Source organism: Drosophila subpulchrella, chromosome 3R (genome assembly GCF_014743375.2).
Source record: "Drosophila subpulchrella strain 33 F10 #4 breed RU33 chromosome 3R, RU_Dsub_v1.1 Primary Assembly, whole genome shotgun sequence".
Classification (NCBI taxonomy): Eukaryota; Metazoa; Arthropoda; class Insecta; order Diptera; family Drosophilidae; genus Drosophila; species Drosophila subpulchrella.
This window is the reverse complement of record NC_050609.1, coordinates 9,659,405-9,675,432: the sequence shown is the minus strand read 5'-3', so window position 1 is coordinate 9,675,432 and position 16,028 is coordinate 9,659,405. Positions and strand designations below refer to the sequence as shown.

Genomic DNA, 16,028 nt, shown 5'->3' with positions numbered 1-16,028 from the left:
GATAATTGAAAAAACATTTCCAGCTACATGCCAGCACAAATAAATAAACAAATCTAGCCAAGCAGAATAAAAGTCGAAAACGTAGATACTTTAACTTATAGTTTCAGCGTTTACAGCGTTATGATATATTTTTTAAGGGTTCAAAGTATTTATTTTAATTATATATAACTTTTTAACTCAATATTTACTTAGAAATATTATTATTTTTTATCATAACATTACCCTAGTTATCCTAAATAGCTGTATACTCTTTATATGAAGGGTATGTGTTTTTTTCCCACGTGCGACCTAATGTTTAGTAATCTAAACACAATTTTTCCAGGGAAATTCCTATGAAAATGGATAAACAAAGATGGGTAGAGCTTCCCACATCATATACCATTACATCGAACAGGGTTGAAGGGCGGATCAGAGAGTACATATCTTTCTATTTATAGGGAATATGGAGATCATTTGACCTTTCGAGCAGATCGCTTACAGAACTTCCCTGAATGTGTTTTCTCTCCCATTTACTCAAGGCCAAGTGCAATTGCATTGAAATGTTCTTTTGACTTTGTTTGTTTACCTTATGTAAGATTAATTGGTAAATTTCACCCCTAAACAAGCTTGCAGCGTCATTTAAACTTGAACTTGACTTTGAATACCCGAATGCGGTTTGATGAACCAACAAAAAAATTTACAAAAAGTGTACAAAAAACTCACGGGGAATTGGGAAATACCTGGCAAAGGTTTTTTCTTGCGCCCAATCAGTGATTTCGGTGATGTGATTCAACTTTTACTTTCTGGCACACTTTTTTGGCGTCTCTTTAGGATGAATTGAGCAAGTTTTTATTTTACTTTCGTTTTTGTCGAGTTGTTCAATTTTATTTTAGTTTATTGGCAGCTCAATGGGAATTTTTTCAAATTTCTTTGATGTTGCGCTGAAGGACATTCAAAAATTGGCTAGGAAATTTATACCCAAAAACGGAACCTTAATTTAAATTTCAAAAGACAATTCAATTATTCAAGCAATTCTTATATTTTCAATCAGCTAGACGTATTCGTCTTTTGAGGAAAGAAAAATCTTAAATAAATCCGTTTTGTGGCCTCTTGAGAAATGAGGTCAGAATGAGAGCTCATTATTTAGTGACACGAATGCAAACAATGTCGAACAATTTGCTCGGCGCAAATTCCCCATATTTTATAGCGTTCTTTATAACCAAATTAATTATAAGCTGCATTTCATTGGGATGAGGGGAGCAGACTTGTAGCTGTCAGAAAGTCAAACACTGAGTGAATGCAATTCCAACAAATAATTTATATACATTTTATTACTCTTGCACTTGGTCTGTAATAAATTGCTTTCCCAATGTGAAGGTCGATTATAGTTTTTGCAAGTGAAATGAAACGCAACTAAATGAAAAACAAATTGCGAAGATCCTACAATGTCAACACTGCGTATGAGCAATTTGTTTTGGCTCACCAGCTCTGAAAAGCTACCAAAAAATTAAGTAATATAAATATAATATTGAGTCATAGCAAATTAGCAAGAACAAATACATTTGAGCCTTTTGTTTTATACCAATCACATTTTATTTTGTGACTGTTTTAAATGCTCTTAGAAGCTTCATTAAAAAGGCAATAAATTAAAATAAATTATAGAAATTAACAATACTAACAAAACAATCTAATTTAATACCTTCTCAAAGCCTTTTAATAAAAGTATTCAAAGCTGTGACCTTTTTTTTCAATTTTAACCTCCTTTTTTTCTTTGTCAAAACAAACCCAACCTTTTAATTAGAGCTCCCAATTTTTTCAGCTTGGGTCACCTGGGAACTCATAAATAGAGCTTAATGGTTTTTCATGCCTCAGCTGAAAAGCTTTTTCTCACTCTATGCTGTCTAACATACAATATGAATAAAAATACACACATAATGTGGCACTAATACATAGTTTTGCCGAATCTATATATAACGATGCTTAACCTTAACATATAGCAGACACCTTCAAATGAATTTTTCTTGAAATATAAAAATAAATATGTGTACTCGATAAATTCGTGTGGATATGCTCTCGCCTGATTTTGCAGCTGAAATCCGTATCTATATCTATAGCCTATGGCCAGCTAGGGTCTGATCGGCTCTGCTTCCCAAACCGCCATCGACCCACGCAAATGAACTTGAAAATTAATTGTTCCTGCAATCCCCACAATTGCAGAACATGAGGGGTGTACCCACTAGATATATAGGATTTATGTATAGCAAGATATGTGTACATTTGCTCAATGCCACAAGGGGTTTGCCTTCCATAATTTATTTGGCTTTCGGATACTACATACATGTGGCTGAAAAACAGATTTTGTTTATAATTTCATTAAAATTGAATGCCAGACGAATTTTTCTGCGGACTGGAAAATTGAAAATTCTAAAAAATCTACAATTTATTTGGCATACTCTCTTTGCCCCATATATTTTTATATAAATAAATTAGTGTCTATTTCCTTTCATCTCTTTAATCCCCAAGGACACTAGGGTCAATGCAGTTAAGTCGAATTTAGATCTATTTATATGGAAATTGCACAGAACTAACCTTGAATGCTGTCGCAAATTTTTCTGGTGATGGATTGATGATGGCCAGACAAACTGGCAAAATGGGAAAACGGAATGAATATTTTGGTCATTTCTTTTGGGCTTCCTAAAGAGAACATTGCTGCTGACATTTTGGCTAAAAGTTTTTGGTTTTAAAAATAAAATGTGTAAAACCATTTGCAGTTAGTTTGATGATCTGTCCACCCCTTTTTGAGGGCAGAAGTCACTCGTTTATCAATAGCCCGTTGACGTCACACTGATATACAACTTGTACATCCTGTTTATTATTTTTGACTTTAAGTGTATACAAATGAATACATCCACGCGAAATGCCATTTATTCTGGCTTTGCATTCCATTCATGAAAACAGGAGGGGATGCGAGAGCGATCATTTAACAGCCCCAAAGAAATATGTAATAAAAAGAAAAGTATATATACAATTATAGCAAGTATATGAATAAAGATTACTCAAGTCTATTTGGCCCACAGATGACAGCACAAATGTGGACAATGTTTTGATATGTTTGGCACAAGTGTTTCACTATATTATTATTATTTTTTTATGGGGGTGTCTGCCTCGAAAAGCACAAATGTTAGAAGGTCGAAACCGAAAGTTTCGTTTATTTTTTAGACTGTCTTTTTGCTGTCCAATTTTTTAGCTTGTTCTGAAGTCTTGTACTTTGGCTGTTTTTTAAGATTTCTGTATTTTTTGCTTTTCTGTAGTTCAAAAATCATTTTGTGATATAAATATTATTGAGCAGTTCTTTTTTGGTGCCACATATATATCACAAAGATTTGTCTAAACATTTATGTATGTATAAAAAGAAGCCAGAAAATAGTCAAAATACAGGAAAAAACAAAACATGAAATCTAGTGAAAGCAATGTATACTGGGAATAGTTGACGTCAGGGGATGTAGTGCTGCCCTTCTTTGTTTATATGGAATTTTATACCAATTTAAAAATAATTTACCAAGCAAAACAAATGGTTAGATTTTTATTGTTGGATTTTATTAATATTAAGGTTTTGGAAATTGTCTACTTTTAAAGACTTTCTCCATTACTAAAACTTCCTCTACAATTTAACAATAATTTGCCAAGCAACGCATAGTTGGATATTCTATTTATATAAAGTTGTATACCTATTTAATAACAAATTGCCAAGGAAAGCAAATGGTTGGATATTATTAATGTTTAAGTTCTGAAAAATATATATTTTTGAAAACACTTTCCTCTTTTAATAATCCTCTCTACAACGCGAAATAAATCCTACTTAACTGTAAGTAAACCACAACCATTTTCATGTGTTTTTTATTCAAAACAAAAGAACCATGAGCAGCAAATACAAATAAATTGCCCTGATATGCATAAATTTATGATTTCAGTCCTGATTCGCCATCGGGGGATTTATGGGCGAAGGGATAATGCGCCCTGTTCAAATGACTTGTGACACAACAAATGGCAATAAGCCATAAACAAGGCGCTATGTGAATTATGGGTGCAGAGGTCACAAATGAGGGCTTGTACCAAATGACACCTGCAACCTGATTTTCCGTGCATCCTTGGGATTGCCTGCAGCCTTCCTGTAATTTGGCCGCAATTGTTAGTTGGTTAGTTTTGGCGTCTCAGGCTCTCGGAATTTCCCAAAGGAGTGCAGCCAAGTGCACGACTCAATTTCCAGTTGGCAAATTGGCTTAGTTGCCAATTGAGACGAACATATGCGGATTGCATTCAAAGCGGGAAACATATGCCATCAAATCCCATTCATTTGCGCCGTGCCGCCAGACACAGATACAGATACATTTACAGATACCTCAATCTCAAGGTGTCGGAGTGCAATTTATTCTTAGAAGCCATGGCCAGAGCCAGGTGCATTTCTTTGAATGTGAATGCGAATGCAATTCAATTAGCCCAGATTCAAAGGGGAGCGAATAAATAGCAATTGTCCTTGCCTCTAAATTGTGAGCACAACTCAATTGGACCTGGCTAAATTAACAGATCCTAGGGCCGGCGGCAATTAGCTTCGTCCTGGCCCAAGGATAATGAACTGGGCAATGGAGAAAAACACAAGTTCCTCAAGCTCAAATGTCAGCTATGTATTATAGATGAATGATTTAATGAGTTTTATATGTACTACCCATCTGGGTATGTAATGTAATTACAGCAACTAATTGAAAGTACTTTATGGCTTTTCCTTTGCCGCTGAAGGGCAATTTATTGTGGTTTTATTATGTGGTTAAGTTGGTGGGATAAATGGAAAAGGAATTGGGTTGTTAAAGACTTAGGATGCTATTTGATGATTGATAAATGCCGATAAGAGCTAATTAAAACAGCAATTCAAATATTCAATATTATTGGTATATATGTACGAAGAATATAGATTAGTTTGGGTCCTATTTTCCATTTACTTGATTTTCTAATCAATAATTTACAATTATCATTTCTGACTTTCATCTGCAAATGATTCACAATTAATGCCACAAACGTGCCGCCATTTCGAGACTTCCCATAGACCTTGGCAAACTGTTGGTTTAAGCCAGCAAAGTGGCGTTGAAAGCCAAGGCGAGACAGTTCCCTTCGTGAATGAATAGACGAATGGATTCGTTGACACGCTGAATCAACAGAATGATGCGAAAATAATATGCTCCTGACTGGAGTGAAGGCGCCGGCAGTCTGGTCCATAGAAACCAAACCAGGCATTAATTTATTTTGAGTGATTTCACGGTCCAAGTGGACCCACGGAAATTGGCACAGTTTTTCAGGCAGACCGAAGCCAGCTGGGCGTATGTGTAATGCAGACTCACACCGGGGGAAATCCATAAATTGTGTTAAAAAGTATGCCAAGCCATAAAGAAAAGCCATTAAAAACGCGGAAAGAAACAAAGAATTCTTGTCGGATATGTATGTCAAGGATTATATATTTAAAATTTCAATATTTCGAAGAAGCCCATTTTGATTGATTTCATTTAAACTCACTTCCTCTACAGATATACATACACTTAATTAAGTCAGTGAGCCAATTGAATGTCAATCAATTCATTCCGGTTTCCATTAACAGGTCCAACCATCAATGTCAGCCGAGTGAAGCCTAAGGAAGTGACCCCCACCCAGCGCCAAGATGTACGGACTGCTCTTGGAGAACCTCTCCGAGTACATTAAGTCTGTCTATGGCGAGGAGAAATGGGAGGACATCCGACGTCAGGCTGGCATCGATTCGCCCTCGTTCAGCGTCCATCAGGTCTATCCCGAGAATCTGCTCCAGAAGTTGGCCAAAAAGGCGCAACAGGTGGGTGCTATTCTCATTTAATCTATGTATATAAGGCAATCCATTCGAAAACAGAAATTAATGCACAACGAAATTCACTTAAATTAGACTTTAAGTACAATTTAAATATGTTTTTTTTCTATGTTCTGTGAAACAGGTCTTGGGCGTCTCGGAGCGGGAGTTCATGGACCAGATGGGCGTCTACTTCGTGGGCTTCGTGGGTCAGTATGGCTACGATCGCGTCCTTTCCGTGCTGGGTCGCCACATGCGCGACTTCCTCAACGGCCTGGACAACCTGCATGAGTACCTGAAGTTCTCGTATCCGCGGATGAGAGCCCCCAGCTTTATCTGCGAGAACGAGACGAAGCAGGGTCTGACCCTGCACTACCGCTCCAAGCGTCGTGGGTTCGTCTACTATACAATGGGTCAAATACGGGAGGTGGCGCGGTATTTTTACCACAAGGAGATGCACATCGAGCTGGTTAGGGAGGAGATCCTGTTCGACACGGTCCACGTCACCTTTCAACTGACTTTCGACAACAGGGCCTTTACCCTGGCATCCTTGGCGATGACGCGGGAGGAGAAGCACCTGCCCATCAGCGCCCATGTGCTCTTCGAGATCTTTCCCTTTTGCATGGTATTTGGGTAAGTTATTATTATTAGTAACTATCTTTTAAATAATTAAAATACATTTTATAAAATCTAGTGCTGACATGGTAGTGCGCAGCATTGGAAACTCTTTAATGGTGATTTTACCCGAACTGTTGGGCAAAAAAATCACAGCCTGGTTCGACTTAGTTCGTCCACTAATTGCATTCAAATTTCAAACTGTAAGATTTAACATTTAAATGCTACGACATTTCTTAACCTTTGGAAATTATATTAGATACTCAATCGTACTAATAACATTTTTGAGCTGGTTACTGTGGACCCAGTAACGGAGAGATTTGACGTTCAAAATGAGGATTTACTTACACATGAAGATGGCAGTGAACCGGAAAAGTCTTTACGATTAAAAGGTAAACAACAAGTTTTGAAAACAGCGTATATTAACTATATATAAATGTTCAATCTTATTTGATTTAAAATATCGTATAATTTAATTTCTTATAAACAAAATACCATTTTCTACGCTGTCGTTCCTTAAGGTATACAATTTGGTCAAGTAAATTTGTTGTCTAATCGGAAGTTCGTTTTTATAGCGTCCCAATATTAACAAGTACCTTGCAAACCCTTATTTTCTGCAGGTCAAATGGTTTACATGGAAAACTGGCGCATGATCATGTTTCTGGGTACTCCCGTAATGCCCGATCTGACCTCCCTGATAACCACTGGCCTATATATCAACGATCTGTCCATGCACGACTTTAGCAGAGATCTCATGCTGGCGGGTACTCAACAATCAGTGGAACTGAAATTGGCCCTAGATCAAGAACAGCAAAAGTCCAAGAAACTGGAAGAGTCTATGAGATTGGTAAGAATAATAAGAAAATTATTTTAAGATGTTTGTAATAAAAGATTTGGTATATCTATAACTCTTAGTTGGATGAAGAGATGAGAAGAACGGATGAGCTGCTCTATCAGATGATACCCAAACAGGTGGCTGATCGACTCAGAAGGGGTGAAAACCCCATTGATACTTGTGAGGTAATGGGATATCACATTAAAAATGAACCAAAAATTTAATGTGACATTAATTTATTTTCCTCCAGATGTTTGATAGTGTCTCCATCCTGTTCTCGGACATCGTTACCTTCACGGAGATCTGCAGCAGAATTACTCCGATGGAGGTGGTGTCCATGCTGAATGCCATGTACTCCATCTTTGACAAGCTGACAGAAAGGAACTCGGTTTACAAGGTGGGATCTACTATTATATAACATATCCTAGAAGATTCCTATAAATACTATACCTATAATTGGAATGCCTTAGGTGGAAACCATTGGAGACGCTTACATGGTGGTGGCGGGGGCCCCAGATAAGGATGCCAATCACGCCGAGCGAGTCTGTGATATGGCCCTGGATATGGTGGACGCGATAACCGATCTCAAAGATCCCTCCACGGGCCAGCATTTAAGGATACGTAAGTTATATATACTTAACGTGGTTCTTAACTATACCTACGATCCCCTCCAGGTGTGGGTGTCCACTCGGGCGCCGTGGTTGCAGGCATTGTGGGGTTAAAGATGCCCCGCTATTGCCTCTTTGGGGATACCGTAAACACCGCCTCACGAATGGAGTCCACAAGCATCGCCATGAAGGTCCACATCTCGGAGTCCACAAAGATTCTCATTGGTCCCAACTACAAGATCCTCGAGCGTGGCGAGATCGATGTGAAGGGCAAGGGCACCATGGGCACCTATTGGCTGGAGGAGCGCGAGAACAGGTTGCCTTTGCAGGTCACGGCGGCTCTGCAGGCCTACCCGATCTCTCCGGTTCCGGCAACGCCCGCTCCTAAAGCCATAATGCCACCGGGATCCAAGCCGGTAACTCCATTGGCCACCGTTTCCGTTTCTCTGGGGGTTTCCAGTCCTGCTGCAACTGTTCCTTCAGTGGATGTGATAGCTCCGTCGTCCAGCATGTCCGGCTTGGCGATTACAGCCACTGCAGCCGCTCACATGTCACTTCATCACCAGGCGGTGGTGGCCGAGGGATTAACTGGAGTCCCAGGTGCAGGGGGATCAACGGCAGATGTGGGACCTTCAGTTTCAGGGGGAGCAGCAGGAGCAGCCGCGGGAGCAGGAGCATCTCCAGATGATCGCAACAGTCGCATCTACTCACCCGTAACCTTCAAGGATGTGGCTCGCCGCAGCGTGGCCAACTCTCCGGTGAGAGGCAATGCAGGCTATTCCATTTCGGATCAAGAGAAACGTCGCGAATCCCGTTCCAACTCCACTGGTCACGTCTTTATGCGTACTCCATCCGATATATTTGGCTCTCTCATCCTGGACACCGAGGAGTTTCTCGAGGATCTGCAAATATCACGTAACTCTCTGTCGAACAACAACAACAATCCGCCCGCTTGTGGCTTCAGTCCAACTCCACCATTCCGGATCGGCAGTGCACCACCCAAACCTAGACCCAGCAATCCGGATAAGTTTACTCCGGAGGAACTGGCCGCTATGGATCAGCTGACGCCACCGTCTACTGCTCCTGCCAGGGAAACGGCCACCTGCAGCAGTGCATCCTTGGATCGGGAAAAGGCTACAAAGCTGAAGTAAGTTGAGAGGGAATGGGTTAAAGAACATTTAGACAACTCCACCTTAATTAGGAAAATCACCTTCTCCAACAGCAGCAGCCTGGATGCAACTACTCCAACTGCCGTGGCTGCCAAGGTGTGTCCCATGCGTTCCAAGTCGCCACCAATGATGAACCAACCAGCGGTCCAAGTGGTGCAGGCAAGTACCAGCAAGAGTGACAACCAACGACCGGGCTCCAAGGATTCCGTTTCATCCATTTCCCTGCACTCACCTCCTCCACATCGGACCAACTCGGCACCAGCTAGGTGAGCTCCTTAGATAAAAAGAAAATCCCTTTGAATCAGAAAGGTATTCCCTGGATCTTAACTTAATTTTCCAGACCCCATTCAATGTCCAAGGCGGCGCGAAAGGCCTTCCTGGCCGCCAAGCAGACCAAGGCCATGGAAAAGCTGGACAAGATGATCGAGGAGGTCCACGAAGTTGAGTCCCAGTCGGCCACAAAGGCGGCCAATATGAGGCTGGCACTCTTTGGTCATGATGGAGGTGGTGGTGGCGACATGGCCGCCGGTGGGTGTCCACTTTTCCTGCCACCACCGCCACAGCAGCAACAGCGTCTGATGCCCATGCCGAGCTCCATCTCCGACTCCGGCCTCTGCAGTCATGGGTGGGAATACATAATTTTACTAAATCAATTTTCCCCTCATTATTTTTACCATTCAATCCCAACTGCAGCCATAGCCATGCCCCCAGCTGCCATCACCTGGAGCCGAAGATGAGCAACAGCCAGAGTTTCCAGCACTCTCCACGAGGCGGGATTACTCATCAGTGCTGCAGTGGCTTTGGACATGGCAATGGACGTCACTCGCACCGGATGCACTCAAATGCCTGCCGGATTCTGTAGAGGATTCACCAGGCAGCACCGTCACATCATCCATATCATGTATACCGACTCTGATTCTGCTCAATGTTCCCGCGTGCTTTTCGGTGTAGTTACGATAACTAGTCAGCAATTATTAGGACTTAGTTAGTTGTTGAATCTCATAGTGTATAGAATAGAATAGATCAAGAATGTACCTATATGTTATGTATACCCAGACTATAGCTAGTCAAGCAGGGCTTTAAAATTTGGCAAGTCAGTGTCTAAATATGCTAAGAATCTGTATAAACTGTTGGCACTCTATATACTATATACTTGTGTGCTTTAATCAAAGATTTCAAATTTCTTGACCTCTAAATATGACAATACCAACAGGAAATCCAACTACAAAAGGAAAGACATTTTCCGTACATTTTCATGAAACCACCTGAGGCAGAGTTTGCTCACAAAATAAACTATACCTATATATTATAAAATCTCTATATATTTGTAGTAGTTAAATGGTTAAGTAGATTTTATGTGAACACGAATACTAAATAAATATTTCCAAAAGAAATCAGAGTTACATATTTTCTAAATGTTTTAACTAAAGGTCCAACTAACTCTTCGATTGCGATCCGTTAACGCAAATAAACTAACTATTCAATAAAAGTGCTACTTCCTAATTAAATTGAAATTCTGAACGGTTTAGTTTAAAATACATATATTTTTGCTTTTCAGATAATGGTACATCCATTAAAATTAAGAGATCTTAGGTTGACATTTTCAAAACTATAAATCACCAAGATTTATACCTTCCTTGATTTATTTTGAAAATAAATGCATTCTCTTTGTTTCTTCTTTTAACTAAGTGCAGATAGGACTGTGAGAAATGAGACATAAACATAGATATAAAATAATTGCAAAGTAAACTGGCAAAATGGTGTAAACACAATGAACTTAGATTAAAATATTGTGCTACTTATTATATTTTCGAATTTTAATCTGTCTAATAATTTTAATTTTTGGTTATATTCAACTCGTTACATTGCACTTTTGGCATATCACATCTGAACTTATAATGGCAAGCATACAACTGAAACAAAAATTGTACGAAATGATACAAGTTAATGTACCCAAATATATGTATATATACACTTAAAGCGTGGGAGTTTGTCTTTCGGATTGACTAGACTTGGTTGGGCTTTCGAAGGAACATATCCTTCTTCGCTTTCGGTGGGTTTTCCTTTAGGCCCTCTCGACCATTGGCGTCTGAACTACATCCTCGTTGGAATATATGACCGTACCATCAAGCGTCTCAATGGTTTGGATGGTGGTCTTGCAGTAGAAGCACACCTTGGAGTTCATCATGTGCTGCATGATGCAGTCGCTGCAGGACTGGTGCTTGCAGGGCGTGAACACGGCAGTGATGGGCTTGGCGCAGCAGATCGGACACAGTGAGTCCTCCGATGGCAGTGTGATGTCCGAAAGCAATGTCTGCTTTACGCGCAAACTCTCGATTAGGCTGCGAACGTTGTCGATCTCCTCAGTGGACACGTGAGAGGGAACTACAAATGGATAAAACAGTTTATACATCCAATAAATACTACTACTGATCTATACAATATACTCACAATCATTGAGAGCAAACTTTAGGATTGGAGGATCGGCCCGAATACGCTTGGAGTTGTTGGGCAAAGGAACACGCACGTCATTGGTCAGCGGATCAATGTGTGGCCTAGAAGAGGGATCGAAGTTACCCCGTGGTATGTTCTTCTGCTCCAGCAGTGGTGTTCGTATTTCTCCCAATGCGAACTCCAGCGTGGCAAACTGAAAGCTGGGATCGGTGAGGAAAGCCCTGGACACCCGTGTCACAATCTGTGGCCTCATGTCGCTCTCCATCTCCTCCTGCATCAGGGCTAGCAGAATGCCCAGGGCGGCGGTCACGATGGGATAGTGGGTAACTGCATTCAAGTCTGCCGAGCACATGTCCACCACGAACTGGAAGCATCCCGGCGGCACTGTCACCCGGGAGAGAACCTGGCTGATCAGCTGGCAGATGCGATTCAGCAGGAGATCACTGTTCGGACGAGATTCATCCGTAACGACCTCGGGGGCTGCTGTGATGACCATTTCGAGGCACCGCATCAGAGAGACCGTCAGCTCAAAGCACATGGAGCAAATCTTCAGCTGCTTGGGCTCAAACAGGGTGTTTTCCTGCCTTTGAGCGGTGTTTTGGATCTGACAATAAAACAGAGAAATTTTGTTTATGCCGATGGCTAATCTTAAACCAAAGGACTAACCTCTTGCAATAGCAAAATAAATTCCGAGAAGGCCCAGTTTAATTGACTTAACACTGAGTTCAGAAATGCGGTGGCAAAGGGCTCATCCTCCAACAACTTGGCGCCGATCAAACGTTGAAAATGCTTCGAGGGATTGGCCGGAGCCACGTTGTGCAGCAATCCTGTGTGCGTCTCGTTTCTAGAGCGACTGCGACAAAGACCCTGATGAAGAGGTAGCGATCCACCCTGCCAAACGGATGGCTGGCGGGAATCTTTATAGGCATAGCCCTCACCCATCCAAAAGCGCAAAAGCAGCCAGTTGCTCTGGCCCCAAGCTCTGTTCTCATAGGGACGCAGAAGTGCTCGAACCAGGCTTGCCTGTGCTCTCTTCGAAGTTCGTTCTAGGGCGCGGACTCCGGACTTGTGGCAGGTGAGTGTACCCAGAGCCTGCAGCAGTGAGTCCTTGCAGGATGCGAGCACAATACGCGGATCGGCTGAGTGAATGCCAAGAAACTCCGCTGCCGCGTTGACACCACATTCCGCATCTGAGGCCTCGAACTGGGCCTTCAAGTCATGATGACTAAAGTCCATAACGGCATCCAATAGAATCGGCAGTGTATTCACATACACCTCAGGTACGAAGGAGAACAAAGGCCCCGTGTTTGAAGCACTCTGTAATGAGATACATTACATTATATGAACAATAGTTAGATATATAGATGGATTTGCCTACCGTCAAAGTTCGCAGCATGCGCTCTAGCAACCATATAAGCAGTGATCGCCTGTGACCATTTAGAGCCACGCCTCTAAGCCAGATTTGCTTTCTAGACAAGGCTATTGAGCGTGTCTGCAAATAGAATCATATTTTAAGTTTTAAATAAGGAAATAATGTGGGAAACCATTAACTCACTGCAAAAACATTCTGGCGCTGGCTGAACTTGGATCGTAATTCGCTCATCACATGCTGGTGATTCTCGTTCATGCACACATTGGCATGCTGCTCCAAAGCCCCCAGCTTACGTTCAATGTCCTCGCGGTAGAACTTCGTCTCCTTGAGCACTTCATTCAGAGCTGCTATCTCATCCCTCACCGTGGCAATCTTCACAATATACTTGTGACCCGCCGAGTAATAAAAGATGATGCAGAGATCAAGGAGCTCGCAGAGACTGGCCTCCATATCCGCATTTCCAGGCGAGGAATCTGCGGTGCCGCTGTGCCGGGGGTTAAGGAAGTGGGTGTAGGTGGTGTTGCTGGCGCCCTGAGTGTGACCGACTACCGCCACATTGTTTATGTTCTCGCCGAGCAGGTAAAGAGTGGTATCTGTAAATGAAATTATAAATAAATACTTACAAATTAATTCCGGTCACTTGAACAACCTTGAATAGTTTATACATACCAACTTCATTGACTCGCAAGTTTTGCCGATCATCATCGTATATTTGCTGAGTTCGCGCCGCTCCTAATCTGCTATCGATATCGCCCCGATGGACCTTCCTCAAATGGGACAGGACGCCTCCCACGCGATCAAAGTGCATGTAGTCAAAGCTACCATCGATGAAATAATCGCTGTTCACTTCCACATTCTTGCTGGGCATTTCCTCCTTAAACATCGCACGCGTCTGATCAATTAGGATGCTGACAAAGGCGAGGGCCACAGGAGCATCCAGGGGATGCTGGATGCTCGACTGCATGAAGAAGAAAGCATGGAAGGGCTGCAAGAGGATAGATTGGCTATGAATTCCCTACAAAATCATCGGCGGCAACACTTACCCTCTGCTCCATGCTGAGATCGATTACATAGCGACGCATTTTGGACAAGAATATTGAGCGGCTTGAAGGACTCTCCCGCGTGCCATCCGTGTTGATCAACAATGTGGTGAGAAAGTCCTTTTGCGCCGCATACAGTGGCTCCGTGACCTTGCGCACCTTCTCCACAACATTCAGATATTTTTCCTTGGGTCCATCGATTCCCTCTGTCCAGGCCATGGTGTCGGGCAGCAGCTCTTCCATAATGTAGAATTCCAGCGGATGGATATAGAGAAAAAAGGCGAGACTAAACGGGAGTTGGTTAAAATCATCAGACCATTGAATCCCTTAATCTTACCAGTGCTTCTTGAACAGCTTTCCCTCCAGCAGATACTTTCTGGTCTGCTCGTGGAGACATAGGCAATGTAACATGCTCAGCGCCTGGCGATGCTTCTCATAGTCCAGTCCTTGGATCGTATGCGTAAAGGTACCCAGCAAGGCGTTGACCAACTTCCGCAGCACAAACTTGATCTCGTCGCCCTCCATGTAGTTCCAGAATAGCGACAGCAAACCCTGCAGAACGCTGTGTCGGTTCTCCTTCTCCGCAGCCAGAGAGGTCAAGCACGAGATCCTGTTTAGCAGCACATCTTCGATGATGTAGGGATCAAATATCTCGTTGGTAAACTTTTCAATCAGCAAGGTGGCAAATATGCAGTAAACCGTCTTTTTTGTTGAAACGCGCGCCTCAGTGTCAGTGGTCGAAGTCGTCCCAGATTGGGCATTGTACTTGGAGAAGATACCAGCCAGGTTGATTAGGTAGTTCATCAACAGGTTGGCTCGCCTTAACTTAAGGATGGGCCTGGCCATGAGCGGTTGAAAGCCTTGAACTGGATACATGAACGGACGATTCCCAAAGTTCGCCTCGATGCCCTGCGTGTAACCCAGGGAGATAGCAGCGAAGAATGAAATGCCGGGACCCTTCTCCAGCTTATTGAACGCCACGCCCATAGAGCGTCCATTTCGGTAATACTCGATCACTTCTTTCTCCACATCGATGGTCACACCAATAACGTCGCCTATCTGCCATTTGTCGCCATACCTAAAAATGTAATAATTTGTATTAAATTTATTTAAAGTTATTAATGAAAAAGCTTACTTCTTGGTGGATATATGCCAGATCTGCTGCTTGCTGCCATCGTAACCATAGCTGGACTTGGTATCCCCCACACCGCTGTTCTCGTTGAACTGGCAGGAGTTGGAGGCCCACCCGATTTGCATGACGCCCTTGGTGTGCAGGTGAATCTGGAAAAGTTGACGGGTTGTTAGTACGCACGAGCAACCCACACTCCCCAAAACGCGAGTCATTGACCGCTGGTCAACCACCGCCAAATCTACCACTCATTCCCCAATCTACACCGACACCCACTCCCTCACAAGGCGATTACCTCATACATCCAGCGACCGCCGTACACGCAACAATTAGCTCGGACCGTGTTAAAGCTGCCCTGGGAGCGCAGGGCCAGGCGATCCGAGGACACACGCACCGTGGTCGTGTAGTCCACATCGAATATGGTCAGATCGGGGCCGATGCGGCTCTCCGTCTCCATGTAGAGGCGCCGGATCTCCTCATTGCTGTCCGTCTGGATTTGCTGGAACTTGTCATCTAGCCACGTTCGCACAATAATCATTTGCCTGGGGAAAGGACTCATTATTTAGCAAGGGCAAGACGCCAAGGTGAAGGACACTCCTACTTGGTCACGGACAAATCGGCGAGCTTTGCGGGCCTCGGATCCGGAACCGTCGAGCAGTTCGCCCCCTCCAAGTCATCGTCCAGGTCCGAGTACAGATTGTCGTGGTCCGCCTGCTCGAATATATCCTCGTTGAATACTTTCACGAATAATTTTGATATCGACATCTTGGCTCTGTCATTTCAATGCTAGCTTTTCCAGCCGGAGTCTGATTTTTAGTCTGAATCCGAACGGAGTCAGGCAAAAAAGGAACTCTTTGCTTTAGGGATGGCCAACTCGGGCACTCCTTGCGTGAGTGTTTAACGGTGGCAAGTATCGAATCACGCGGCGAGCCGATGATTTGGAAATTCAAAATTTAAATTTGAC

At 42.8% G+C, this 16,028-nt stretch overlaps 2 protein-coding genes across 5 annotated transcripts in view; one reads left to right on the top strand and one right to left on the bottom strand.

Annotated features, from left to right (window-relative positions):
- The window catches only part of LOC119549676 (soluble guanylate cyclase 88E), an 88,861-nt gene extending 77,812 nt beyond the window's left edge, over positions 1-11,049 (top strand). For 2 of the 4 annotated variants that reach the window (XM_037857884.1, XM_037857893.1), the window contains exons 3-14: positions 5,624-5,851; positions 5,988-6,475; positions 6,537-6,660; positions 6,717-6,849; positions 7,078-7,304; positions 7,373-7,477; positions 7,543-7,689; positions 7,763-7,913; positions 7,967-9,047; positions 9,102-9,335; positions 9,410-9,694; positions 9,763-11,049. In XM_037857884.1, coding sequence (XP_037713812.1) covers positions 5,684-5,851; positions 5,988-6,475; positions 6,537-6,660; positions 6,717-6,849; positions 7,078-7,304; positions 7,373-7,477; positions 7,543-7,689; positions 7,763-7,913; positions 7,967-9,047; positions 9,102-9,335; positions 9,410-9,694; positions 9,763-9,931 — 3,312 coding nt within the window. In that variant the 5' untranslated portion in view covers positions 5,624-5,683 and the 3' untranslated portion in view covers positions 9,932-11,049. Of the gene's footprint in view, positions 1-5,623; positions 5,852-5,987; positions 6,476-6,536; positions 6,661-6,716; positions 6,850-7,077; positions 7,305-7,372; positions 7,478-7,542; positions 7,690-7,762; positions 7,914-7,966; positions 9,048-9,101; positions 9,340-9,409; positions 9,695-9,762 lie in introns of those variants that run through there. The other 2 variants (XM_037857902.1, XM_037857910.1) reach the window with 2 other exon arrangements.
- LOC119549666 (E3 ubiquitin-protein ligase RNF123) lies at positions 10,599-16,015 on the bottom strand. The gene is made up of 11 exons (XM_037857873.1): positions 15,666-16,015; positions 15,360-15,606; positions 15,071-15,216; positions 14,273-15,013; positions 13,939-14,221; positions 13,565-13,880; positions 13,079-13,488; positions 12,902-13,015; positions 12,190-12,840; positions 11,521-12,127; positions 10,599-11,454 (listed from the first exon to the last, which is right to left on the bottom strand). The coding sequence occupies exons 1-11, from the start codon at positions 15,827-15,829 to the stop codon at positions 11,135-11,137; spliced, it is 3,999 nt and encodes a 1,332-aa protein (XP_037713801.1). The 5' UTR covers positions 15,830-16,015; the 3' UTR covers positions 10,599-11,134.
- Between the last annotated feature and the right edge of the window lie 13 nt (positions 16,016-16,028).